The sequence below is a fragment of the Mastomys coucha genome, unplaced genomic scaffold (genome assembly GCF_008632895.1).
Source record: "Mastomys coucha isolate ucsf_1 unplaced genomic scaffold, UCSF_Mcou_1 pScaffold20, whole genome shotgun sequence".
NCBI lineage: Eukaryota > Metazoa > Chordata > Mammalia > Rodentia > Muridae > Mastomys > Mastomys coucha.
In genome coordinates, this window is record NW_022196903.1 from 43,147,540 (window position 1) to 43,174,672 (window position 27,133).

At 47.7% G+C, this 27,133-nt stretch overlaps 1 protein-coding gene across 10 annotated transcripts in view; it reads right to left on the minus strand.

Annotated features, from left to right (window-relative positions):
• Positions 1-20,704: 20,704 nt before the first annotated feature.
• Positions 20,705-27,133, minus strand: part of Znf467 (zinc finger protein 467) — an 8,377-nt gene continuing 1,948 nt past the window's right edge. For 4 of the 10 annotated variants that reach the window (XM_031381766.1, XM_031381769.1, XM_031381770.1 and 1 more), the window contains exons 2-5: positions 26,155-26,230; positions 25,417-25,533; positions 24,740-24,853; positions 20,705-22,563 (exon numbers count right to left, since the gene is read on the minus strand). In XM_031381766.1, coding sequence (XP_031237626.1) covers positions 21,035-22,563; positions 24,740-24,853; positions 25,417-25,533; positions 26,155-26,188 — 1,794 coding nt within the window. In that variant the 5' untranslated portion in view covers positions 26,189-26,230 and the 3' untranslated portion in view covers positions 20,705-21,034. Of the gene's footprint in view, positions 22,564-24,739; positions 24,854-24,969; positions 25,046-25,416; positions 25,534-26,154; positions 26,231-26,486; positions 26,676-26,734; positions 27,091-27,133 lie in introns of those variants that run through there. The other 6 variants (XM_031381768.1, XM_031381771.1, XM_031381773.1 and 3 more) reach the window with 6 other exon arrangements.

Genomic DNA, 27,133 nt, shown 5'->3' on the forward strand with positions numbered 1-27,133 from the left:
AGCGCCCTGCAAGTCACTGTTGCACCACAGGAGCATCTCCCACTGGGGCAGACTTCACTCTGGACTAGCTCATCTCTGGATCTTACATGTGGCTCCTGTAAATTCCTCTGATTGCAAGGCTTTCCCTCCTCATCCATCTTGGCAATTTCTGTTCCTGGAGGCCTTCGCCCATTTCCATGGTGTTGGTTATTGACCCATTCACAGTTCAACCTTCGTATTCTGCTTTGTCCCACTTTCAGAGTTTGTGGTTGGCTGACTGGGTTTGGGTTTTGTTTTCCTTCTCTCCTGTCTTGCTTTGGATTGGTTGTGGTGGGTTTTGTTGTTGTTTTATTATTTTGTTTTAATTTTTTTCGTACTCATTCCACTTCTCCCAAAGAACTAGAAGAGGAAACATCTGAATTCACAATTCTATTTGGAAGATTCCAGTATTTTCTCGAATTGATAAAACAAATTAAGATAGAAGCAGAAATTTTGAACAAGCTGATTAACAAAATCCTTTCGATTCATGAATGTAAACACACTGCACCATAGGACTGCTATTTCCATGAATACACAGAACAATATGGAAATTAACCTAGTTGACTAAGCCCTAGAGCTAATTTAAGCAAATTTAAAAGTATTGAAATTACATAGAATGTGTATTTTTGACCACACTTTACCTTCCAGGTTAGAGTTAAATAGCAAATCCCAGATATTTTTATATACTCAAAACATAGTGATTATACTATCAAAACTAACACAGGCACCTAGCCTGTGAAAAATAACAATGCAAAAAGAAAACACAAGTAACCAGTCTCAGAAATGAAAAAGGACATTACTGTAGACATTATAGGCTGTAAAAGACAAGATAATACAAGGAAATTTTTGCTAAGACCTTGAAAATTAAATCATAAAACACAGTTCATATTGAAAAAAAGATAGAAAACCTGAGTAGTTTTATACCACTGAAAAAGTTGTTAAACATTTTCCTACAGAAGAAATCAAGGGCCTTATGGATTAACTAACTAAGGAGTGGGAATAACCAAAATACTCCAGAGAAGTAGCACTTTGGGCTCCAGCTCAGTATGAGACTACCTCAACTTGCTGACAATCCAAGGGAAGGGCATCACTGCCAGCCTCAGAGTCCATGGAAGCCGAAATCCACATCAGAGTACCAACAACCAGTCATACATTAGAAGAGCAAGGGCATGATTACATCAGGTCTGTCTGTCTGTGAGATCCCAAACTGAGCCAGGCAGTGGTGGCGTATACCTTTAATCCCAGCACTGGGAGGTAGAGACAGGCGGATTTCTGAGTTTGAGGCCATCCTGGTCTACAGAGTGAGTTCCAGAACAGCCAGGGCTGGCTGCAAAACCCTGTCTACAAAACAAAACAAAACAAAAGATCCCTCCTGGTGGTGGTGGTGCACGCCTTTAATCCCAGCACTTGGGAGGCAGAGGCAGGTAGATTTCTGAGTTCGAGGCCAGCCTGGGCTACAGAGTGAGTTCCAAGACAGCCATGGCAATCCAGAAAAACCCTGTTTCGAAAAAAAACAAGACAAAACAAAAAAAAGAAGAGATCCCAAACTGATCCTAACATCTGAAAATCACCAGTAGCAACTCACCACTATCATAGACTAAAAGGAAAAGATTAGTAGCTACAAAAAAGATGTGTGGGGCAAGTGGACTGTGCCACCAGGAAGAAAAACTGGTAAGGTTGAGCAGACCCAAGTCCCAGGGGAACTCATAATTGAGACCCACAGGCATGGGGCCAGCCCCTTGCCAAACTGCCTGATCTGGAACCAAACTAGATCCCCACATTCCCTTCCCTCCCCCCCCCACCCCAATCCCTAGATTCTGCCTTTCCCTTCCTGTCTGGCACATAAATGTCCTAAGGGGAAGCATGGATCCTCAGACCCCTATTCCCAACTCCCAGTGGCACCCCAGTGGTGTCTGAGTATACCAGAGACTGAGAACCATAGGAGCCATGCATCTGTCCCAGCCCCTGCTATTTCTCACCCCAGGAAACATGGGCTGGGACCCCTATTATGGACTGTGTTCTGCCTCCCCTGAGAGGCTTGCTGGCAGTGCTCAGGCACTCCAGCAGTGAGGCACACACACAACCGAACTAGGATGCTCATTTCAAACCGGCGTGCTAAGGCATACCTCAAGAGTCAGCACTTGGAAGTCATGGATTCTAGGCCAGCCTAGTTTAGAACATAGTGAGTTCCACTGTGGCCAGGGCTACACAGTGAGACCCTGTCTCAAAACCTAAAAGGAAAGGTAGGGAAACACACCTTTAGAAACTGTTGCCTTTATTCATCTCTTCCACTGAAACGTGTATTGTCCCTAAACATAAATGTCACCTCAGTTATGACCTTCCTGACCACTGTATTAAAAACTGTAATGTGGCCCACAGCCCTCTTTATGGCTGGAAAGCTGCTATTGAGTTTACTCCTTTTGTTATTCTCTGTGTTCCCTATGTGCAACTTTGTCCACTACCACTTCCTTAGCTGCTGCTTCCACAGTGCCGATCACAGCCGGGGCATAGTAGGTACTTTCCTTATTTCTATGTATGTGTGCCTGTGTGAGTTTATGTGCACCAGGTGCATGCAGGTGCCCTCCCAGGCTGGAGGGTCTTGGGTCCCCTTGGAAGCAGAGTTACTGCACTAGCTGCCTAATGTGAGTGCTAGAAATCAAATTCAGTCCTCTGCAAGAACAGTAAGTGTTTTTAACTGCTGAGTCATCTCTTGAGCCCCAACAATAAACATTTAAAATAAGCCCAATGCATCTGAATAAAGAGTGAACCCACTAAGCAAATCCCTTTTTCTACTAAAAAGGGGAGGGGGGAAGAAAAAAAAGAAAGAAAAAGTGGGTTGGAAAGATTTCTCAGTGGTTAAGAATATTTTTATTGCAGAGAACCTAGGTTTGATTCCCAGTACCCACATAGCAGATCACAACCATCTATCACTCCAGTTCCAGGGGATTCAACACCCTCTCCTAGCCCCATAAGACTTGCATGTGGTTCATAAACATGCATACTAGCAAACACTCAAACACATAAAAAGTTAAAAATAATTTTAAAAAAGAAAAGCTGGTCATAATGACAGGTTTAAAGCTGTAAACCCAGCACTTTTTTTTTTTTTTCAAAACAGGGTTTCTCTGTATAGCCCTGGCTGTCCTGGAACTCACTCTGTAGACCAGGCTGACCTCGAACTCAGAAATCCACCTGCCTCTGCCTCCCAAGTGCTGGGATTAAAGGCGTGTGCCACCACTGCCAAGGCAACCCAGTACTTCTGAAGTGAGATGAGATCAGGAGTTCAAGGCCAACCTCAGTTACACAGAAAGTTCAAGGCTAACCTAGGCTGTATGAGACCTCATGTCAAAAGGAAGGAAGGAAGGAAGGAAGGAAGGAAGGAAGGAAGGAAGGAAGGGAGCAAAAAAGAGGTGCACCACCACTGATCCTTGAAGAACTGAAAGCCTTTGGGGCCTGCAGCAGGTGCCAGTAGGGAAATCAGGACTTATTAATTAGGCATGGAATATTTTGAGCTTGGAGGGGGAAAAATGTAGATTAGCTGGAACCCATGACTCTTGATGAAGACACTTTTATTGAATCTGGCAAGAATGCAAACTGAAACCATAGTTGTCCAGCCTTTCCAAGAGACCTTTGCTGTTCTGCAACTCCGGTGACCCAAAGACATCGCTGGGAATCCTGAAGGAGCTCACAGGAGCCAAGTATGCCAGCTGTCATCCAGAGGTGCCGTCATCCAGAAGGGTGCTCTACTCACTTCCATACCCCGCCCCACCCCACACCTATACCCTACCCTACCCCCAACACCCAGAAAACAGGAAAAAAAATTAGACAAAAGTCTCTCTTCCATGAAAAGTAAGATTTAAATTTCTACCTTCAGACAGGGATTTCACTTTATAGCTTCAATTGGCCTCAAACGTGTTACTCTCCTGCCTCAGCTTCCTGAGAGCGAGGATTACAGACATGAAGTGTTTTAACTTAAGACGTTTAATGTTCAACAGCATCTTAGGAATCCTTTAGCCCACACTGTGGAAGCCTGCTCAGCTCAGCGCAATGTGGGTAGCTCCCTGGGAAAATGGAGTTTCCTATACCAGTGCCCAAGACAGCCTTCACAGTCCTGAGCTAGGTCCCTTGAGTCTATAGGCTCCCAAGGTTGGGTCTTGGTGGTACCTTTCCATGGATCTCTTCATCTGTGTCCTCATCTTCTATATTGGCTGCTCTCCCAGTAAGTCTGCTTTCCTCTCTGATCAAAGTCCTCTCTCTGAGAGCTTTGCAAGGTTGATTACATCTGACATAGTTAAAAGTGGGTCTCCTCTGGGAGTCAGACTTCATGCTCTCGCTGCTTCCTGTGAACAGAGACAGGCCTAATCAAAGATCTATTCCCAATGCCTAAGCCGCTCCAAGACATCAGGGTGCTCTCCATTAGCTCCTCTCAAAGGTGAAGTCACTGAAACATGGGCATGCCTCTAACGGCTGTTCTCCTCCTGCCTCTTGAGTCTCTCAGCACAGTGCTTCCTTAATTGGGCCCATCCATCTTTTCTGTTTTTTTTTTTTTTTAATATGATAGGATATTATTCTGTAGCCCTGCCCTGGAACTGGAACTCCCCATGAAAACCAGATGGCCTCAAATCACAGAGATGACTTGCCAAGTGCTGGAATTAGAAGCCTGCCCCACCATGCCCATTTGCAGTGACCTTTTTATATTCAGAAGTTCCAATAGGTACAAGAGAATGGCCATAGGGAAAGCATTTCCTCTGCTCTGCTCAACAACATTGAAGGAGATGCCTGTGAACTAGTATTTGAGAGAAACAGGCAGACTGATGCTGAAGTTGACACACATGACAAATTCTGTATCCATCTGATCTTTGGTTAGTCGTGTGGACATGTCCTTCACACACACACATACATACATACACATTCTGTTACATTCATTAATCTTCCTCTGTGCATTAGTCATTTTTCTGTTGCTGTGATAAAACACCACCAAAACCAATATTAGTAAATCTGACTGCCCCCAGGCTAAGCAAATGATTTACCCATCTCATCTTTAATTTACACCATGACCAAGGTAACCTATAAAACACAGAGTTTATTTGAGCTTACAGTTCCAAAAAAGTAAGAATTCATCATTGTGGGAGGCTCGGCACCAAGCAGCAGGCATGGCAGCAGGAAGCGGAGAGCTCATATCAAGTATCAGCTAGTGTTGTTACAAAAATGGATTGTGGGCCACTGAATCAGGTAAGTGAGCAGTCACTGCAAAGCAGAAGTGCAAATGATGCGTCAAAAGCCACGTGAGAGTCAAAGGGATGCTGCTAAAAAAATACATGAAGTTTGCTACAAGAGTTTTAGAATGTAATGTTTGAAAGCCGTTCTTTTTAAGTTGTGACACGAAAAGGAAAGGACATCAAATAAACAGCTGGTAGCAGCATAGCTTTCTGAGCTTGCTGAGACATATTTTAAGTATAATTGTGATTATGCTTGGCTTTTCCAGACTCACATAACATTATTTCAAATCATAAAGTCTCCTGGAGTACACTGACTAAGTTCTGCCTGAAAGGATGCCTCAAACTCAAAGAAGATGAGGCCTTGTGACCTAGGGCATGTGAGTCCCGACAAGCCCCTGAGCACTTAATGCCTTTCGGTCACTTTACCCACCTGCTGGGACAGGTAAGCTTGCAAACCGTGCCCCTGTACAGAGAAAGCATGCCACAAACACTTAGTCAGGAGAGGCGAACTACAGCGTTTTAATTTTCTTCCTTAAACTTTCCCACATTTTCCCCAGAGTGTGTGTATGTGTGCATGTATGTATGCGTGCGTGTGTGTGTGTGTGTGTGTGTGTGTGGGTGTGTGCGTGTGTCTGTCTGTCTGTCTGTCTGTCTGTCTGTCTGTCTGAATTCAGATGCCCTTGGAGGACAGAAGAGGACATCAGATCTCCTAGAGCTTAGAGTTACAGGCATTTAATGCAAAATAGTGATAATATAGCAGAGACCACAAAACATTCTGGGTGTATGTGGGCAGATTTCATTTCTTTTGGTCTGCAGGACTGAGGGGAGAGGTCCCAGCCTATGAATAGTTTAACTAAAAAGCCATTCTCAGGCACTAGCAAGGAGAGCAACCAAGGCTCTCTGCCACAGGCTCCTAAGTACAGCATTTGCTTATCGGGCCTTCAGAGAGAAGCTTGGCTTGGTTGGTATATTAGCACTGTATTACATGGTGTGTGGTGACCTCCATTGGCACTGTCCTCACTATCGCTTAGAGGCCAAGTCATGGAGATGCTCACACTCAAGAGAGGTGTGTGCTTTGTGTATGTGTGTGCAAGGGTGTGCTTGCCTGTGTGCACGTGAGGAAGGCCAGAGGCCAACAATAAGATGCCTGTTCTTACTGTTTTCTACTTAATTTTTTGAGACATGGTCTCTCACTAAATCCGGAGCTCACCATTTTGGATAGTCTGGCTAGCAAGCAGACTTCTAGGATCTGGGTACCTCTGACTCACCCCAGCACTGGGGTCACAAATGCACACTGCCACAACCTGACTTTTACATGAGTGCTGCGGATCTAAACTCTGGTCTGCATGCCTCCACAGCAAGCACATTGCTCACTGAGCCATCTCACCAGTCCTACTGATCAAGGCTTACTATGTGCTAGCCTCAACTGGGGTGTTTAATAAGGACTTGCATTCAAGATGTGGGACTAGCTCTTGATCAGTTTGGTGAACTAAGATTTAGTGGTTTTATTGTCTGGGTTTTTTGTTTTTGTTTTTTTTTTTTTGGTTTTGGTTTTTTGTTTTTTGGTTTTTTTTGGTATTAAATTTAGCTAAGGAATACATCCAGAATGTTCCATACCCTCTGTTATATTATCTCATCATTTGCATTATTTTATTGCATTCTAGCACTAATCAATAAAGTGTTGTTTTATCCTTATTTTTCAGAGAAGGAAATTGAAGCTGCTTAGACTGGAGACATTCAGATTTACTAAACATGAAACCATAGGTTGTTACTTCAGAGGTTACTTCAATAGGAGAGTCAGAGCAAGAGGTTAGATTTTAAGTGATTTAGTTGCAAATGAAAGGAAGTGGAGACAAGATGTGCTGACTACTTAAATTAAATATGTAATTTTTTATTTCTCTTTTTGAGACAAGGTATCACTGTGTGTCCCCGGTTGGCCTGGAACTCACTAGATAGAGCAGGCTGGTCTCAAACTCAAAAAGATTTACCTGCCTCTGCCTCCAAAGTGCTGGGATTAGAGGCATATACCACCATTCCTGAACTAGATGTGGAATTTTTACTTGTCCAGTGTCATTCTTCTTCAGAAAAAAGGCTCTTTATTCTTCCTGTTTCACCAGCATGGCCAATGTCTATCATGTTCCTGTGTAGCTCTGCCCCTGGCATCTGCTGAGTGGTCCAAAAGGGAGTCCCCAGGCCAGGTGTTGGTGGCATACACCTTTAATCACAGTACTCAGGAGGGAGAAGTAGGTGAATCTTTGTGAATTCAAAGCCACCCTGGTCTACAGAGTAAGTTTCAGGACAGCCAGGGCTACAGACAAAGAGACCCTATCTCAAAAAGAAACACACACACACACACACACACACACACACACACACAGAGAGAGAGAGAGAGAGAGAGAGAGAGAGAGAGAGAGAGAGACAGAGAGAGACAGAGACAGAGACAGAGACAGAGACACAGAGAGACACAGAAAGAGACAGAGAGACAGAGCAACTGAAATACCTTCTTCAAGGTCAGGAACTTTAAATCATGGAGTATGTGCATTACTCTCTTAGTTAGCAAAAGCCATAAACAGCAAATCCTGAGAGCAGTTATTGACCGTATTTTTTTATGACATAGAGAAGCTGGTCTTCAGTGAGAACTGACCCAAGAGTAGAGTGGGAAGAGAGAGGGAGGGAATCTTGGGATTAAATGAAGCAACTACAGATTCTTGGTATTCCCAAGGCTGAGTCAGAGGCCTACATTCCTGTGGGAATTGGAGATGTCACCCTTGAATTTCTCATCTAAACCCAGTGCTGCTCTGTTCAAGAAAGCAATGGCTGATTGTCTGTAGTCACTGGCCTTCATTCAGGATTCACCTTAGCTTATCAGCCCAGGGCATGCTTTCCCTAGGAAGTACCAACCCTATCTGAGCATGGCAGAGTACTAGGCTTAGTGCTCCTGCAGTAGTGCAGTAGACTCATCTGAGCATGACAGTACTAGGCTTGGTGCTCCTGCAGTAGTGCAGTAGACTCATCTGGGAAGCCATCTTTGCATCAGAACTCCCTGCTGAGACTTTCTGCACAGAGGTGTGAGGCCCCACCTTCATGACTCTACCCTCTGATCCCTATGGCTCAGATGCCCTTTCTCTCTTTCCTTCTTGCTTGCTTGTTCTCCCATGGGAACTACCTCATAAACCTCTCATTCCACCCTGCTTTGCCAAACAAGCCTTCCCATGGATTTATTGAATCAACATTTGCTTTTTTGTCTTCACTAGTTAAGTTGAGCTGCTGTGACAGTCAACATTTTATATAAATTTAACTGGGCTAAGGGATATTCAGTCTACAGAACCATGAGCCAAATACATTTGCATTTACTATAAATTACTCAGACCCAGGCATGCTTTTATAGCAATTCAAAATGAAGAAGGCAATCATTTGTGGTGTCTCAGCTAGACAGAAAGTGAAGAGCAAGCATCAAAAGACAGGTTTCCTCATCAGAGAACAGTGAAACTTCATGTGGTCTCATGCCAGGACAGAGACAGAACTCATCAGAGCCCCTCAGAACATAGAAGGTTAGTAGTCCAACAGACACACCAAGGTCCCTTACCAGGTGAAAAATGAATGAGTCAAATAAGATATTTCTTTCTCCTTTCATAACCCCTGTCCTCTTATAGGGGAGACCATGTGTCCTGGTAGAGAAGAAGCAGAAAACGAGAGAGACCATGGAGACTTGGCCCTCTTCTCCTGTCACTGAGCAGCCTCAGGGGTATCAGGCAGAAAGTCATTAAGCTGGTGAGAGGGAAGCTTTAGGTTAGATAAGACTGAACTTTGCAATGGCTGAAAGAGGAACTACTCAATCATGCATGCTTTATTAGAACCCATCTAACGTGTGTTCCAGTAGTGGGTACAGGAGTGTCACCAAGATGGCTGACAATTTGATGTGGACAAAAGACTATGGCAGAAGTGACATTGCATGAGATCTGGGGTAGGCTGCTTCTGCTTTCTTTGTTTCAAAGCTATCATGTTGGGAAACACAGACCAGCCTCCTGGATGGTGACGGTGGGGACATCTTGGATCACCCAGTCTGGAGTTCCAAGAGCCTTAAGGTGATTATAGCTATATGTGGCTTTCTAAGATCAAGCACATTCAGGGTAGTGTGGCCATAAACAAGGATGGCTATGAGGTCTTCCAAATAAGACCAGCCAAAGCCACTCAGCAGAGTCCCACCCCCAACTGCTGCCCATGTGTGGTAATTACTATTCATTGACTGGATTTAGAATAACATTGGAGCCATATCTTTGGGTACTGCTGTGTATTTAAAGTGATGTTTAACTGAAGAGGGAAAGTCTACCTTGAATATGGGCATTCCATGAATTGGAGTCCTGGACTGAATAAAAAGGCTAAAGGAAAAATGTTTGAACATCAGATTCAACTCTCTGTTTCCTGACTGATGATGCAATATCACTAGCTGCCTCAGGCTCCCACTATCATCTGCCAAAGTGGACTGTATCTACCTTAAATTATGAGGCAAAACTATCAAAAGAATATGTTGTTTTAATCCCAGGTATGAGATATGGAGCTGCTTCAGATTATCCTCAGCAGCTGACTATGATTTGCCTCATGCTCTAGCAGAGGCAAGCTTTTGCCAGTTGCAGATAGTTTCTGCAATTGTATGATGTTTGGAATTCTGGGAACTTTTCAGAGAGTGTATAAAATGCTAGGGCCCTGAGAGATATAGTAAGCTGTCAGTGGGTTGTTGTTTGTTGTTTCTTGTTGTTGGTTGTGGTTTGTTAAATAGTTCCATACAAAGAAGAAATTAGATATCCTGACAATGATGATCAAAGTTGCTCCAAGGAGCTTGACACTCCTAATCAACAGGAAGTAGTCTATCAATAATGTTGTCTCCTTTCTCACCAATGACTTTATTCAGGGATATCTTTCCTTTCCTCTCTTTCCTCTTTTCTCTCTTATCTAGAGTTAGGGGGTTTAAAGGGTTGAAGAAAAGGGGTGTAGAGGCATAGAAGAAAGAAGAACCCACAAAGTAGCAGAAGACTGGCTACAGGCTTGATGTTTCCCACTTAATTTGGGATTGGTGTGTTGTCCAGCTATAGAAAACTGATAAGGTCGGAAAAGAGAGATACAACAATAAAAGTTTGAAAGTAGTAATGAGAGAAATGTCTATCTCCTGCTTGCCACCAACTAAGTACAATTTATTTAACTAGTTACATGATCAAAAGGCAGATAGTGCAGAGTTGCTATATAGAGTCTTGATGCACCCCTTCCCAGTATTCTCTGGTGCTTAAATACCGACTTGATTGTTATAGTGACCGTTCTTCACCCAGTCGGCACTGTTTCTCTTGGGACATTACCCACAAAACCTGCACAGCTCCCAGCTGTGACCTTGGCTAGAAAGAGAAGTGGAGATGAAGACGAGACTTAAAAGGCTCAGAAACAAAACAAAACAAAACTCACAAGCTCCTGAAATTTACAAGATTTACAAGCCTCCCTTCTCAAGGCCATGTAAACAGTCACAACTGCTGGGCAGAAGAGACTGAATTATCTGCTGATAGTTTAAGGTACATGGGATGTACTTTTCCTCAGTTGTCACTCCATCTGGGTTGGCTTTTCAGTGACACAACTGCCTTTGAGTCACATGTGCTCCTTGTAAGTAACCCCTCACACATTCTCATGCCATGGTATCAGTGTGGGGATCGATGGACCACTCACAGGAGACACATCTCTCCTTCCAGCATCTAACTTACAGAGATCATCAGGCCTGGCAGCCAACACCTTTACCCACCCAGCCACCGCACTAGCTTGTAGCACACTTCTCACTGTGAGCTCAGTTCAGCCCTGCCCCCTCTGCATGTGTTTCATACCCCACCACCTTCCTGAGCCTCCTAAAGAGGAAGGGGGATATAGAGGCGGGTGTTTCTTGTGCACACCCACTTGTTCCAGAATTCCTTTTAGGCTTTGTTGAGGTAGGCACAGGCCACACTGGGAGCCAGAAACCTGTAAGCAGGACCTGCCCTACCACACTATGGGCTCATCATTCCCTCCCTCCCACCTGCAGCCCTGTGGCATTATCTTGCCTTCTCTAAGCCCAAATTGTCTTGTAGGTAGGATGAGAACAGAGATTCTTTCGACAGCCCTGAGAATCCATGAGAGCCCATGGATTAAGAGTGGATCATGGGCTCTGAATTTATGTGCAAACTCATTTCAACACATGTTATTTTGAGAGAAGCATCCATGTTTATCATGGCACCATATTAGAAAAAAAAAAAGGCCTAGGTGCCCACTGATTAAATCATGGATAAGGAACATGTAGTCTGTGTATACAGGGAATATTATTCAGCCCTAAGGAGAAGTGAAGTGCTGCCATTTGCAACTGGAAGGTGTTGAGTGAAAGGAACAGAAGCAGAAGGGCAATGTTGCACATTTTCTCTCACTTGAGGAAGCTGAGCTCCATGGAACTGAATGCAGAGCAGTGAACCACAAAGCTGGAAGGAGCATGGGTGTGTGTAGATAAATGATGTACACTGTACTTGTGTATGAAAGTCTCATACCCTCACCAACAAATGTACAATTAATAGGCATTAATTGTCATTAATGCAAAGTTAATAAACATTTTAAAGTATTTAGTGATCCACAAAAGTTTAGAGACCCATGTTCTAGAATGTTCCCAAGGTAACAGCATTGGGAGTACAAGTGTGAGGGTTTGGTGGTAGGGGCGGCATCTGAATGGGCCTGTGGGTTGTTCCACAGAAGAAAGATCCCAGGGATCCTCAGGATGGAGTTGGCCTCATCTGTCTAAAATCCACATCCTGTGGGAAGACCCTGAAGACCATGGGAAGTGAGTCCTGGACAGAAATCCTAGCAGAGAAAGAGGGCTCAGACCCCCAGGGCCTGGCTTGCAGGGTTGGAAGGGATCCCTGGTCTGGCTTCTGCAGTCTCAAGTAGAATACAATTTCGATGCCTCTAATGACATTACATAATGGTATTACATAAACCTGTTACATAAACCAGTGTTCTGTAGTTGACCAGGAAGGTCCCCTGCCCCGAGGCTGACCTAATCCCAAACCTAAAGGCTCTGTCTTCGGCTGGGTGGTTGGTTTAATCTGCTCCCCCAGTCTCCCTTACAGCCTGTACAGATCTAGCAGCTCACATCTTCGGCATCTTGGGACCTCCACCTCCTATAGTCACCCCTCTAGCTCTTGTTATACACTCTCACCTCTCCCCAGGGAAGTCCCACAGCTCTTCCCCAGAGACACTCATCCAGCCCCTCCCACAATGGCTTCGCCAGAAAGCGCAAGATGCTGTTCATCCATAGAAAAGTGTAATGGTCCCCCAGCCTGCTTTGTCTCCAGCTAAGTCCCAAGGGTCAATAAGTAAGTAAAAAATAAGTGAGTTCCCCTAAAGAACAGCTGAAGAGTCTGTCTGAGGCCCTTGGAGTTCGTAAAATTGTCAGCAAAGGCTAGATATGGTGGCACACACCTTTGTTCCACCGAGAAATTGGTGGGGTGGATTAGTTTGATTACCTTTGCAAAGATACAATTTCCAGATACATGGCCTCAGAGCTGAAGTGAAGTCTCTCCGAGATGAAGGCAGAAGCAGGTGGATTTCTGAGATGGAAGACAGTCTGGTCTACATAGTGAGTTCTGGGCAAGCCAGGGCTACATAGTTAGACCTTGTCTAAAAAACAAAGCAAGCAAAATCACTTGTACAGGCAAAAATGTCATTCTGTCCTGCAGCAGTTGTTTCGAGTGACCTCCAGAGCCAGCTCCCAGTCTCCAGGCACCTGAAGTCTTCATTTCAGGCTCTCCTACAGCTCTGAGGCCATGTATCTGGCCATGTATTTGTGCCTTTGCAAAGGTAATCAAATTAAGATGAAGTCATTAGATTGGGTCTAATCCAATAGGATCTGTGGCCTTAAGATGAGAAGACACAGATGCCCACAGAGTGATGGCCTGGGAAGTCATATGAGGTCAGAAGGGGAGATGGAGAAGCGTCCGCCAGTGAAGGGGCAGCTAGGATAGAGGCAGAGATCAGTGTCTCCATCCTTCAGTAGAGGGCTTGAGGTCCTGCCAGCACCCAGGCCTCAGTCTTACAATCTCCAATGCAACAAGACAGAACTGCTTTGTCGTCTGGAGCCTCCCAGCCCCTGGTACTCTAATAAGAAGACCCCAAAAAAGGGGTAGGGTGCCTTTAGTGAAGGGTTCTGGGCACAGACGATCCTCTGCTTTGTTTGTGAAGGTGGGTGTGGACGGTAGGGGCAGAAGAAGGCAACATTAAAAGACTGGAAGATTTCCAAGCTGCTCTCAGATACCAGGCTAGGTGTGTGAGGCTGAGCCTGGATGGTGTCACCTGTCTGTGATGCAAAGCATCTTGGGGGTCTTCCCCCACCCTCATGCAGTCTCTAAGTCCTGCCTGTCACACAGCTGACCTCCCTTTGGGTCATCTGCTGGAACACTTGTTTCCTATCCGAAGTGCCTTTATTCACCATGTTCTACAATCCTCTGTCCATGAAAACTAGGCTTGACCCCCACCTGTTCATTTCTAGATGTTTAAAATTGTGTCTTCCACACCTTGTCATAGACCGCAGTATCATGTCTCTGAAACTGACAGTGGCTCCTGGAACGTTTGCAACTGAGACCCAGATGCAGTATGCATTCCTCGCTATGACAGTTTTCATAGTCTTGGGCATGGCGGAGGATGCTCTCCTCTTCTCTCTCCGGAGACAGACAGTGAATGAATGCCCTGGGTATGTAGAATCATGCTGCGTGGATGGCCAGAGGCCCAGACCACAACACTGATATTCCTGTCAATTTGATTCAAGTTCCCAGAGATGCCTCCTGACCATCCAGGCACAATCCATCCCTTTTTGTTCTTTTCCCCCTCCCCCCTCCGACACCTCGCACATAATCATCTTACATATTCAGCTGCTGGGTCCATCTATGAATCCAAGTTTATAGAGCCCAGGAATGTGAGGATGCTCTCTGCAACAGGGTACAGCATCATTCACAAGAGCCATTGGGTAGAAACAACCTATATCACTGAGATGAGTAGAGAAACGAAAACTGTAGACACACAGTGGAATATTATTCAGCCTTTAAAAGGAAGAAAACGGTGTTCAAACTGTGTAAAAGACTAAAATAAAAATAAAGGAATGTTGTGCCTGTAAGATGGCCCATTGGGTTAAGGTACTTACTATGTGATACCCAAGACCCACATGGTGGAAGCAGAGAACAGATTCCTTGCAAGGTACCTTCTGATCTCCACATGCAAACTGTGGTTTGCTTGTCTGTCTCACTGCTGGGATGCCAGAGTGTCACTAGCATGCTCCTTAGGTGAGGCAGGAAGCAGTCCAAGATAGGGGCTTCCAAACCAAGCTGGGATGGATGATGTGGTTCTCAATCTCCTGTGTACCCAGACACCTGGGGGCCACCAGGAGTTGAGAAGGGTGGTTCCCAGCCTCCTATGTATCCAGATACCTCTGGGGACCCAGAGTAGTTGGGAACAGGGGTCTGAGGTTCTGCGCTTCCCCTATGCGCCAGACAGGAAAGGGATGGCTGAGCCCCAGGGTGGGGCAGAATCCAGTCTGGCTTAGAGTGAATGCTGAGAAAGTAGGAAGGAGCTGGAAGAAAGGCCTTCTCCAGGAGACTTAGGCGGTAGCTCTTGATGAGGAAGACCCTCTTCCTCCCCTTGGTAATCCTTGATGAAGAACAGGGTCTTTGCTTGTCCAAACTGCTTTATTGTTATGGAGGATGTGAATGCATACTTCTTACTTAGGGTGAACCAGGGATTAAATACCTTGAGGCCTATCTAGATATCTCATTAGCATGGAGAACTCTAGGTTTTTATGCGACATGACCATAACAGGTTGTCTCTCAGTGGTGTGTTCCAGGACAGATAGACCCAGGCCAGGAGCTGGTTCTAATGCCTGCCATTTTCAATTAGGAGACTTCCCAGGGTTTGGAACCTGCTTCAACTTACCAGGTCTTCTTTCTGGTAGCATGGTCCACTTGTCCCACAGTGGTATGCATACCATGCATTTAACTTTTTAAGAAAAGGAATTTATAAAGGAAATTCTAGTATTATGAACCTCAAAGATTTTTTACTAAGTGAAATAAGCAAGACAAATATTATACGATCCAACTTATGGAGGAGTCCTAATGGTCAAATTCATAGAGCAAGTAGAATGTTGGTTGTGGGAGGCTGCCAGATGGAGAGACTATGGAGTCACTGTTCCATAGCAGAGTTTCAGTCTTCTCAATTGACACCAGTGACTGCATGTATGTGGGGTATGGTATGATGTTTATATAATGATGAATAGTTAGTAGTTACTAACTGTACTATCTAGTTTTATGTCAACTTGACACAAGCTAGACTCATCAGAGAGAAGGGAGCCTCAACTGAGAAAAGCCCTCTATAAGATCCGGCTGTAAGCTGGGCAGTGGTGGTGCATGCCTTTAATCCCAGCACTTGGGAGGCAGAGATAGGGGGATTTCTGAGTTCGAGGCCAGCCTGGTCTACAGAGTGAGTTCCAGGACAGCCAAGGCTATGCAGAGAAACCCTGTCTGGAAAAACAAAAACAAAACAGAAACAAACAAAACAAAAAAATCCAGCTGTAAGACATTTTCATAATTAGTGACCAATGCGGGGAGACCTAGCCATGTAAGTGCCATGCCTGCACAAGTGATCCTGGGTTCTATAAGAAAGCAGAGCAGGCTGAGCTAAGTAGAACCCCTCCATGGCCTCTGCCTCACCCCCTGCCTCCAGGTTACTGCCCTGTTTGAGTTCCTGCCCTGGCTTCCTTTGATGATAAACAGTAATATGAAAGGGTAAACCAAAAACAAAAACAAAAACTTTTCTCCCCAAACTTACTATGGTCGTGGTGTTTCATCACAGCAATAGAAATCCTAACTAAGACAATATTTATCAGTTAGAGCATCAATTATTTCAGCAGAGGTGGGATTTCTCTGAACCTACCCTGAGAAGGAGAACCAGTTCTCATCACTGTCTTAGAGTTACATAAAACTGGTTTCCTGTGGCCCAAACGCCCTATACAATGAACGGCCTTTGGGTTGATCCTAAGTCCTCTGCCTCCTGCTGGCAGTCTTAGCCCTCTTCTTGAGCCAGGGCACACTTCTCCAGAAGCACCCCTGTCTGCTGTCTCCAGCCTACACCCTGCCCTTTCTCTGCCCTTTTGGTCCTGAATAGGTTGCAATCCCTGTGCCTGCCCAGCCATAAGTGATGGCCATGTTATGAGGCTCCAGCTTTCTCTTTTGGCTCAGGTTCAAGTTTGTGAGTCTGGGACCATGACTCTTATTTCTTCACCATCTCCCAGAACACTCGGCATTCAGGGCCTCCACAGGACAAAGCTTGCCTTACATCTGAAGACTCAGACTCATGAGATCAAGGGCTTGTGCTCTGTTTCCTAGTGTTTGCACTGGGCTGGGTGGATTTCCAAGCTCAAAGGATTAAAATGCCAGAGTTTCTACCTGCTTGTCTGAGCTGGTCAGAGACACACCTAGACTCTCTGACTTGAGATTTGCAGCATGTTTGGCAGGTGCCTCTGACCAGCAGCTCTCAGGGTCTACCCCTGCAGACAGAGGGAGAAGACACCAGAGGCTCTGCAACAAGCAAGATTCCTGTGTCACGGGTCACATGACTGGAAGATTTCGCTAGAGCCTGGATTAGCTGCTGCTAAAGTCCACTCACTTTGCTCTGCCTTTGCCAAATAGTCTCTTGGTCATTGATTGTTCCCCAAGCAAGGCAATGTGTAGAAGAAAATGAGAAAAGGGGGTGAGAAGCAGCGGTCTAGGCATCTGAACAGCTGTCAGGGGTAAGCAATGCAAGGGCTGTGCGTTTTGTTGAAAACACACCAGGTCCTCCCCTGATTCCTACTCCTCCAGATGAGGAAGCAACAGCAAGAGCACTTAAGGCCTTACTCCTCTGTCTGTGGACATTCATGTTTCATCTCCAGCCAGACTGTAAGTTCCTCACAGGCAGTATTATGTACTGGGACTGCAGATTGCTGGCTTCATACCTGTTCACTACAGACAGTCTTTCTATGGAATAGGATTTGGAGGAAAACTAAATACATTTTGGCTAATTAGTGAAATATCTCATCATCAATGAGACATTCATACATAAATAAATACATATAATTTGCATTTTACTTCTTAGACTATTTTTTTTTCATGCCAGTACTGGGAATGGCTCACAACTTGGGTCCCACCTGGCGAAACACAGGAGTGTGTGTTGGTGTTGATAAGAACACCTCTGACTGGATCCAGAGCTCCTCCTTCAGTCTTCAAAAGCCCATGCCTTTCACTCAGATCCTGGGCAGAGGTGGGACAGGAATTGAACACAAAGCCTTGCATATGCCAGACAAGTGCCTGCTACAAACTCAGAATTTTCCCTTTCAAAATTCTTTTTATTTATTCAGTGTGTGTACACATACACATACCACATGCCAACAAAAGTGTGGCAGTCAGGGGTAAACCTGTAGGAGTCAGTTCACTCTTTCTACCACGTGGGTCCCCGGGTTGGAATGCAGGCTCAGAGCAGGCATGCTGAGTCATCTCGCTGGTACCCTCCCACTCCCACCTGCCCTTAATGTCTCACTAGGTTCTCCAGGCTAGCCTTGAACTCACTCTGTAGCCCGGGTTAGTTCTGCCCTTCTGATTCTCCCGCCTCAGCCTCCAGAGGGGCTGGGATGACAACCCTGCATGTCTGGTCAGTCTTGTTTACTTGGTTATGAGCACTTGTCATTTGTTTTGATTGCCAGGCTTGACACTAAATGACTTTCGACTATTTGCAAACAAGCTCAAAGGACAAAGATTTGCCAGGTGGTGAATCTTCAAGAGGATGTGAACTCCCAGAAATGCCTGGCACGAGGTAGTGTTCATCAAACATGCTGAAGGATCAAAAAGCTGTTATTACACAAGAATCCCAGAATGTTTGGAGAAGGGAAGCAGTGGCCTAATGTCATGTGTGTGTGAGCCAAACAGTCCTTTCAGCAGGTCCTTCAAGCTCAGTGCCCCAGAGTCCAGATGGAAGGCTTCAGAAAGAAGCTGAGCTACATCTCGGAGCAGCAGAGTGGTGGGAATTCCAATAGCCCGGCCTCCCATCCATAGTAGTCAACAGTCACCTACCCGTTCTTACCCAGGAAACAAACTCTACACATACCCTTGGTCTTACAGTGAAAGTGGCTTCTTACCGTCCCTCACCAGTGTCCAGATCTCACTCCTGCTCATTCTTGCTTCGGAACTCTGCTTTTGTGATTCACCTTTGCAACTGGAACTCACCCAACCACTGAGATGCTGCATACCATCGCCTTGGCACAAGACCCTGGGTTCATGTATTTTCGTCCCCCAGCCTTCAGCTGCTTCCTCCTACCTGAAACTGTTACTCAGGCATCCCTGTCACCTCCCCTCAGGGTCTTCCTCTCTATTCTCTGGTGTTTCTAGTCTTTGCAACTTTCTCTCAGGATCCTTCCCTCATTGCTTGTGCTCCAAACCAGTGTTTGGTCCAAGGCCTCCCTTTTTTTCACTCCATGCTCACTTCTTTGGAGGCTGGGCACCTAATACCTAATAGTTTACAGAATGCAGGTAATTTTCAGACCACCCACTTCCAGCTCCCCTTATTCTGAGCTCTGTAACAGTATGGGTTACTTTCTACAAGTCAACCTCAGCAGGTACAAAAGACTGCTCTCCCAGCATAAATAAAATATGCTCCCCTATCCTGTGGACCCTTCTCAAGAGAAGGTTGTTGTAGCTAGCCAGCTTAGCAGAAGTCAGACCCCAGTGGATCCACCATACTTCTTAGCAAGTCCTGTACCATCTGACTAGTGTTTTTTGTTTTTTGTCTTTTTTTTTTAATTCAGCACTTCACCATCTCCTCTGACATGCCCATAGTCCAAGGTCCTCACCACGTGACTAATGGGTGACTGATGCACAAGTCTCTAGCCAGTCTTTCTAAAGTGTTGGAATATAAACAGGGCCATGTTTCCACCCTGCTTAAACCCTGCTGACCCCACTCTCTTAGATGCAGCTGGAACTACTGTACAGTGGAGTGCCCACAGTTTTTCTGGTTCTCAAGCCAGTTCCAGCTTCTCTTCTCCTCTCTTGAGCTGAGGACTGCAGCTCTTTGGATCTTGGACTGGACCCAACCAGGGGTCTTCTACTTCCATTCAACCTCCCACCCATGTGTCCCATGCCCTTTCTTCAGGCATGGCTTTAGAAGTGGCAGCCTGTCAGCCTCCCTCGACTATTCTTGGACTTCAGGGCCCCTACTCTGTCCTCAAGGAGTCCATTATGTTGGCTAGGTTTTGCTTTTACTTGTTTTGTTGCCAACTTGACAAAGCTAGAGTCACCTGGGAAGAAGGAACCTCAGTTGACACAATCCATCCGACTGGCCTGTGCAGGCATTTTCTTGATTAGTGGTTGATGTGGGAGGAACCTCCTCTGTGGGCAGTGCTACCCCTAGGAAGGTGGTCCCTGTTTCTTAAGGAAGCAAACTGAACAACTCATGAGAACAAGCCAATAGGTAGTATTCCTCCCTCCCTGGTCTCTGCTTCAGTTCCTGCCCTGACTTCTGCGAATGACAGGCTGTGACTTGAAACTATAAGACAAATATCCCTCTCCCGCTCAAGGTCAGTCTTTTGCCCCAGCAACAGTAACACAGACCAGGAAACCCTCTTAAGCTGTGATGGCTCCTGACCCTTCCCAGTGCTTAGCACCCAGGAGACAGTTGCTTGGGTATCTTTGTTGTTAGTAATCTGGTAATAGGATAGAAAGGAGTCTTAGCTTTCATCAACACCAGCTCTTGTTTTAATGAGAAATTGAAGTTCCGGGAGAGTAAAGGATTCCCTCCAAGTCCTCTATGAGGTCAAATCCAAAATAGTTCTCTCTAAACTCACACCCCATCCCTCCACTGCTCCCCCTCACTGTCAGGCTGTCAGCCGCAGCTGGGTGTGTACAGTTGCAGTGCCTTCAGGCTCAAGCACTCCTCACAAGGAGACAACTGGCAGAAAACGTGATACAGAAACAACCTTTATGGCCTGTTCAAGCATTGCCTCCTTTGGTACCTCCTAGGCAGGTGGAGGTAAGGGTGCTTCTGGGAAGCCTCTGAAGGGCTGCAAACGGGTGTTATGGAGCCGCAGCACCTAGAGTAACAATGCTGGTTCCCTGGGAGCGCCTAAAAGCAGCCTGTCCCCTCTGGTCCTCACCTATTCCCTCCAAGCCAAATTTCTGTGCACACACACACACACACACACACACACACACACACACGCGCACGCGCGCCCTCATGAGACCATGGTAATTGTTTGGCATGTGTGCATATGACATTTTGGTTAGAAAGAACCAGCTAGCTAAGTTTACTTCCCTGGACTGACAGGAAAGGTCTTTTTCCTGTGGATGGAAGTGGTAGTGAGTAAAGAGTCATCAGGCTTTCCTCCCCTGGTTCAAGTAACAGCCCCAGAACCTCAGATCGGAACTTTAATGAACTTCAAGTACATAAATAACTATTCTTTCCCTCTATTTAGGGGTCTCTTGCTCAGTCAGTCTCCTCTTGATCTGTTTGATCCCCAGAAATGTCTGGTTGATATCTGCAGGGATAGTCTCTGTGTGTTGTCATAAGCGTCAAGAAAAACTGTTTTTCGGACTTCTCAACTATCATTAAAGAAAGGACAATGACTCAAGTGTCCTGGTGCTTTGGCAGCAACCTAGGTGTGAATGTTGAAAACCCACGAAGTCTCCAGGTATGAGTCTCCCACATCTGTTGGAAAGGCAGGATGAGGGTCAGAACTCAGCTTAAAAGAAGATTGGTGGTGGTACCACCACTTCGGAGGGATTGGACCAGGCTGGAGCAGAGAGGTTTGAGGCTGGGGCTGGGAGGGCCGCTTCCCCATGGATGCGTTGGTGCCGCACGAGATGGGTCTTGCGGCTGAAGCTCTTGGCGCACTGAGGGCAGGAAAAGGGGCGGGAACCCGTATGGATCGCCTGGTGGCGGACCAGGTTGGTTTTGGAGCTGAAGCAGCGGGCGCAGACGGCACAAGCGTGGGGGCGGCTGCCAGTGTGCACTGCCTGGTGGCGGCCCAGGTGAGATTTGCGACTGAAGCGGCGGCCACACTGCGCACAGGCAAAAGGTCTGGCGCCGCTGTGGGCCCTGGAGTGGGCGACTAGATTGGGTCGTGAGCCGAAGCGGCGGCCACACTGTGCGCAGGCAAATGGCCTTTCGCCTGTGTGCACGCGCCGGTGGCGGGCCAGGTGCTGCCCGTGGGCGAAGCCGCGCCCGCAGTCAGGGCAGAAGAAGGAGCGCTCGCTGGAGGTGGTGCGCTGGGGTGCCGCGGGCCCCGAACCCGGGCCACAGTCTGGCGCATGGGGAGTGCAGGCCGACGGCTCGGCGGCGGCGGGGTCCACGCTGGTGCCGAGTGCACATTCATCGCACCCAAAAGGGCGGCCCTCGGTGAGATGGAGACTCTGGTGCGTTGCGAGGTTCTTTTTCCAGCCAAAGCTCTGCCCGCAGTGGGAACAAGCGAAAGGCTTGAGCCCAGGAGGGGACGCGGTAAGAGACGCGGTGGGGGAGTGGGGAGTAGCAGGAATGTCGGAAGAGGACCGGGTGCGGCTAGCAGCATCATGCACCCGCTGGTGCCGCACCAGGTGTTGCTTGTGTGTGAAGCTGCGAGTGCACTGGGTGCACTGGTAAGGCCTCTCGCCGGTGTGGATACGCTGATGGCGGATCAAGTGTGTCTTCTTGCGGAAACGCTTCTCGCATTCGGTGCAGGGGAAGGGCCGCTCTCCCGTGTGGGTCTTCTGGTGCGAGCCTAGGTGAATCTTCTGGCTGAAGCGTTTGCCGCATTCAGCGCACGGGTAGGGACGCTCGCCAGTGTGCGTGCGCAGGTGGCGGGTCAGATGGGCCTTCTTGCTGAAGCGCTTATCGCACTCTGAGCACGGGAAGGGACGCTCTCCGCGGTGGCTGCGTTGGTGCAGGAGCATATGAGCACGCTGCGTGAAGCTGCGGCCACAGTCCGGACAGGCACAAGGACCCTCACCCCGGTGCAACCTCTGGTGCAGCCGCAGAGTTAGCTGATCCCGGAAACGCCGCTCGCATTCCTCGCAGCCGTAGGGCTTCTCAGGGATCGGGGCCCACCCCGACAGTGCGATTCCACCTAGTGCCCCCGAAGTCCCTGGCTCCAGTTTGTAGGTAACAGCCAACTGACCCAAGTCAGGAGTGGGAAAAGGACTGGGAAGGAAGGAGAGATGCTGGGGCCATTCCACCTCTTCCTCTGCCTCCTGGTCCTCATCCTCTACCTTCACCTTCCGAATCATCCATTCCTCCCCTGAGCAGTAAAAAAGGAAAAAAAAAAGAGTTGTGCGAAAGCCACTGGCACATCCATTTGCCAGTAGGCTCCTCACTTCCCCACTCAAAGTTTCCCGGGAATCAGTAAACCCCAAAGTCCTTTCATCCTCTTTCAGTTCCTTCAGTAGCCCGGCCCCTCCTGGGGCTTTTCTCCCAGGCTGGCCAGCTCCTCCACCCGGGGAACCCTCCCTTGACTCCTTAGTCGACACCCTTCCCCCTGCTCCCTCCAGAACAGAACTGCTGCCTATTTCTGAGCTTCCATCCTTGCGGAAGATGCCTGCTATCACCCTGGCCCTTCTTAGGTGTCCTTCAAACTGGCTATAGTGTCAACGAACGCTTGGCCTTCACAGACCTATTCCCAGCCAACTTTAGCCATAGGAGGCACGATGGCCTTGAAACCCTGGTGCCTCTCCCTTTGCTTCCCCCAGAGCACTGGAGCAGCCCTGAGCTCCATCCTGCATTCTCAAATGCTCCCTCTACTGCTCCATCCTCTTTGGAACCACGATTCAGATTCAGCTCCCTTCCTCCCGCTCTGAGTTTGAGGCCAGCCTTGTCTACAGAACAAGGACCAGGACTGCAAAGGCTATAAAGAGACACCTCCACCCCACCATCCCCAAAAGAAAGAAGCTAGAGTTGACAGGATCAAAGGAAGAGTTAAGGGAGAGCAGACAAGACTAGAGTTTACAGGCTGGGGGCAGGGAGACTGGTGAGTGTTCAGCCACTGGGAGAAGTAGGGTGAGGCCTCAAGGGGAGCCTTGGCCTAAGGGCAGATCCAAGTTCCTAGGGAATCCTTGCAAAATGCATTCATGCATGAAGAGGAATCTGTTCTCTTCCTTTAAAGCCCTCCTCCCCCACTCCCCTGGTGAATCTTGTCTGAGAACATTTGAGCCACATGATCTGAGTGCAGTCTGGCCCTGAAAGCCTGTTATAGCCTGAGCCTTGGTCATATTCCACAGATTACATTCCCTCACTGGTTCCCTATTACTGTCTGCTCAGCCTCTGATGTCACTTCCCTCTGCTGCGGGCCATTCCTCAGCAATAGCTTCTGGTTTCACAATGCCCCCCTTTTCATGCAGGTGTGAAGCTCTGTCCTTCCTTGCTGTGCTGCGGCTCTCCAACCTGTCACACAGATCACCTTTCCTGCTTCCTGCCTGGAAGTTCTTTCTCAGCCAAGAATGTCTTCCCCTCCCCCATCCCACTCACAACAGCTGAAATCCATGTTCCTCTCACGGGGCACTACACCAAGCAACATTCTGACATGTCTAGCACATAAAGATCCTTTACCATAAACTCCTATAGCGATTACCGTTAGAACTAGCTTCCGTGAACCTGTGGCTATGTATTGTCGGCTTAATTATTTATCCTGGCTCATAGTAACAACAGCAGAGCTCTTGATGGCAGACATCTTGAATTCTAAAATCAGCTCTATGGCCATTTCTTTGAGGCCAGCTAGGGATTAGGCAGTGTGCATGTAGCATCACAAAGCATCACACTAGCCATGATGTTACTGTCACCCTGATGACAGGTGAACTAAGGACCGCTGGAGGGAACACAGCACCCCGCCCCAAGGACATTCAGCAAGTCAGTGCGGAACAAGGGTCTGTGCAGCTGGATGCCCTGTCTTTCCCTGCCATACTCAACACCTTCGTGCAGTAAGCACTAAACAAACCTTTACTGAGTCAGCGACGCCATTCAAGCAAGTGGTGATGAATGGAAGAAGTGTGTGTGTCTCTGTGTGTGCGTGTTTGTACACACACGTGTGTGTGTGTGCGCTACAAACTGGGGGCCCTTGGTATCATGAAGATCAGCAGAGATCTGGGAAAAGGAGCACGCAGGGTAGAGGCAGTGAACATACACTGATGAACACCCTGTATCTTTGTGGCAATTGTAATCCAAGAGAGCAACAGTGTGCATGAATAGGGTAGAGGGGATGACGAGGGAAGCTGGGACTTCCAGAGGTGAGACACACTTCTCTGGTACCTTCCTCTCCCATTCCACTGTCCACAGACGTGAAACTCCTTTGGAGTGCTGAAGTACAACTGAGGAAAAGGGAGAGGGCCTGACGTACAGCTGGCTCCTTTCTGAGGAGCCCTGGAATTTGGTTGGTCCCTGTTCCCTTTGCCTGGTCCGAGCACTAATGCATCAGGAAGACTCACCTGGGACAGAGCCTGCAGGCTCCGCCTTCTGTGGGGTGCAGGCCTGGCTGCCCAAACAAGGAGCTTCAGCTTGTTCTGTGTGGATGCCTTCTTTCTGGGCTCGGGTCTCATGCCCTAAAAGAGAAGAGGATGCCCCAAGGACTCCAAAAACACCACAGATGGAAGGCAAACCCCATTGGTTCTAGGAAGCAAGCCTGAACATCCCCAAAGATCTCTGTCCTACGTCATACCTGCAAAGGCAAATTCCCAGTAGCCGAAGCAGGTGCCAAGGGTGGACAGGAGCCACAACTGTGAGGAATTCCTGGACTATGTGTTTTATAAGTTCCAAGGCAAAACATGTGAGGAAGAGAATGGGAAGGAGCCAGGCTAGATCTTGCCTTAGGCAGTCCTGCCTCAGCCCACCTTCGGCCACTTGGTCCCTCTCACTGTGCGTTGTCACCCCTATAGCACTTTCTGTCTTCTAAGGTGGCTTACAATTTTTACCATGCTTATATTTCTTGTTGGCTGACTGCTGCCCATTCTAAGATTAAGTTCCTCGAAGGGAGGGACCTAGGTCTATTGAGTGCCTAAGGTATTCCAAATGTCCACAATAGCTTCTAGCAGAAAAGGGGGTTAATCGATGGCTTGTGGAAAAAGGAACATTCTTTCCAGAGCCACCCTCCACGCTACCCACTTACCTGGGCATGAGTGCAGTGTGCTCTCTTCTCTAGAGGATGACATCTTCTCTTGGGCATTGTTGAACCCATCCCTGGGCTCACTTTGGGGAGCCATCTCTGGCTGTCCCACTGAGAATCCTGTTATAGGCAGAGGGAGGAGTTCAAATGAAGCTTCTAGTATTGAACTGGCATCAGAAATGGGGCCTTTCCCCAGCTGGTTTGGGAAGAAAGGTATCTCTTGTCTGCATGGATAAAGGACTGCCCAAACTCCCCGGCAGTCTGGCCAGGTATTAAGCTTGGCCCTTTTAATTGAGGGGAGAAAAAAGAAAGAAAGGAAATTAACTAGTTTGAAATAGAAAAAAAAAAGTGAATTCCAGTGCTGGGCAGGAGAGATGGCTCAGTGGGTAAAGGTACTTGCCTCTGTGCCTAATGATCTGCCTTTGGTTCAAAACCCACATGGTAGGAGATAACTTAGAAAATTGTCCTCTCATCTCCACACATGAGGTACACATAATAAACACCATAAATAAATATGTAAGTGCAACGAGTTCTTTGTTTTTAGCTTCCAGTTCTCTGTGAATCCCATGCACACACACAATCTAGTATTATCACCCTGGTCTGGTCACTGAGACACATAATGGTGACCTAAAATGATGTCTGCCTCTCCAGGCTGCCATGGTTTGGGGCTTGGGAGGAGACACTGCTACACTCTGAATGCCTACAAACTCCCACCCTCCTGGTTTCTTTGTCCCTACTCACCCAAGGAGTTCAGGGCCTCCAGGGTCTCTCTCATGGCCACCAGGAGTGGCTCTCCTAGGTGATCAGGCCACAGACCCTAAAAAGACAGCCCTGTTCAGATTCTTCCTGTGAGCCTCCACCTAGCTCTCCGCTATCCCCAAGAACACCAAAGTGATGTCCTAGGCACAGGTGAGGGAACTCGGGGAAACTGGATTTGGAACAGAGGCCTCTGAAGATGGGCACCCAAGCACTTGGAACCTTCTGCAGTCTGCTTGGCTATGGATATCAATCAGCCCCTGTCCCCACCTGTCAAGTCTTTAAAAACCATCCCCAAGCCATTAGTAGTCACTCACCACCCACTGTGTCTTTGCCAGGGCAAGTACAGGGACCACTTAATTCTCTGGACCAAGATGGGGAGCGGGAAACTACATGTGGACCCTTCAGCCCCTAGAGCAGTAGCTACTGAAATAAGAGCCAGCCCTGGAAGACCAGTAACACTTTGGGGATACGGGAGTGGGGGGAGGTGAACAAGGGCTAAATGACTCTGACTTCCTCTCCCTAAACCCCTACCTCAAAGACTCACAACCCCCATAGAACTAACCTGGCGAGGACAACCCCCCACACCAGGCCAGGACACTCCCCGATTTTTGCACTTTCCAGCTCCTCTTCCAACCGGTTCTCTGCCCCTCCTTTAGCAGACTCCCCTCCCCCCCTCCCTGGCAGCCTTCCCTCTGCCCCTCCCCTCTCGCTGCCTTCCGCCCTCTCTCCCCACCAAATCTGGCAGCCTTTTGGGGCTCCTCCTTCTGCCCCGCCCCTTTGGCTCCTCCTTTGCGCGCACCCGTCGGGTCAACCCCCAGGGGCCCCCTTCGAGTCGGCCCTCCGCAGCTACGGCCTCTCCCGACCCTCCTCTCCCAACAGTCTTGGGCAGCGCTCCCCTCCCCCTTCTGTGCCCGCCCGCCTAGTTCTCCGCACGCCACCCCCTCCCTGGGCTGCACACTCC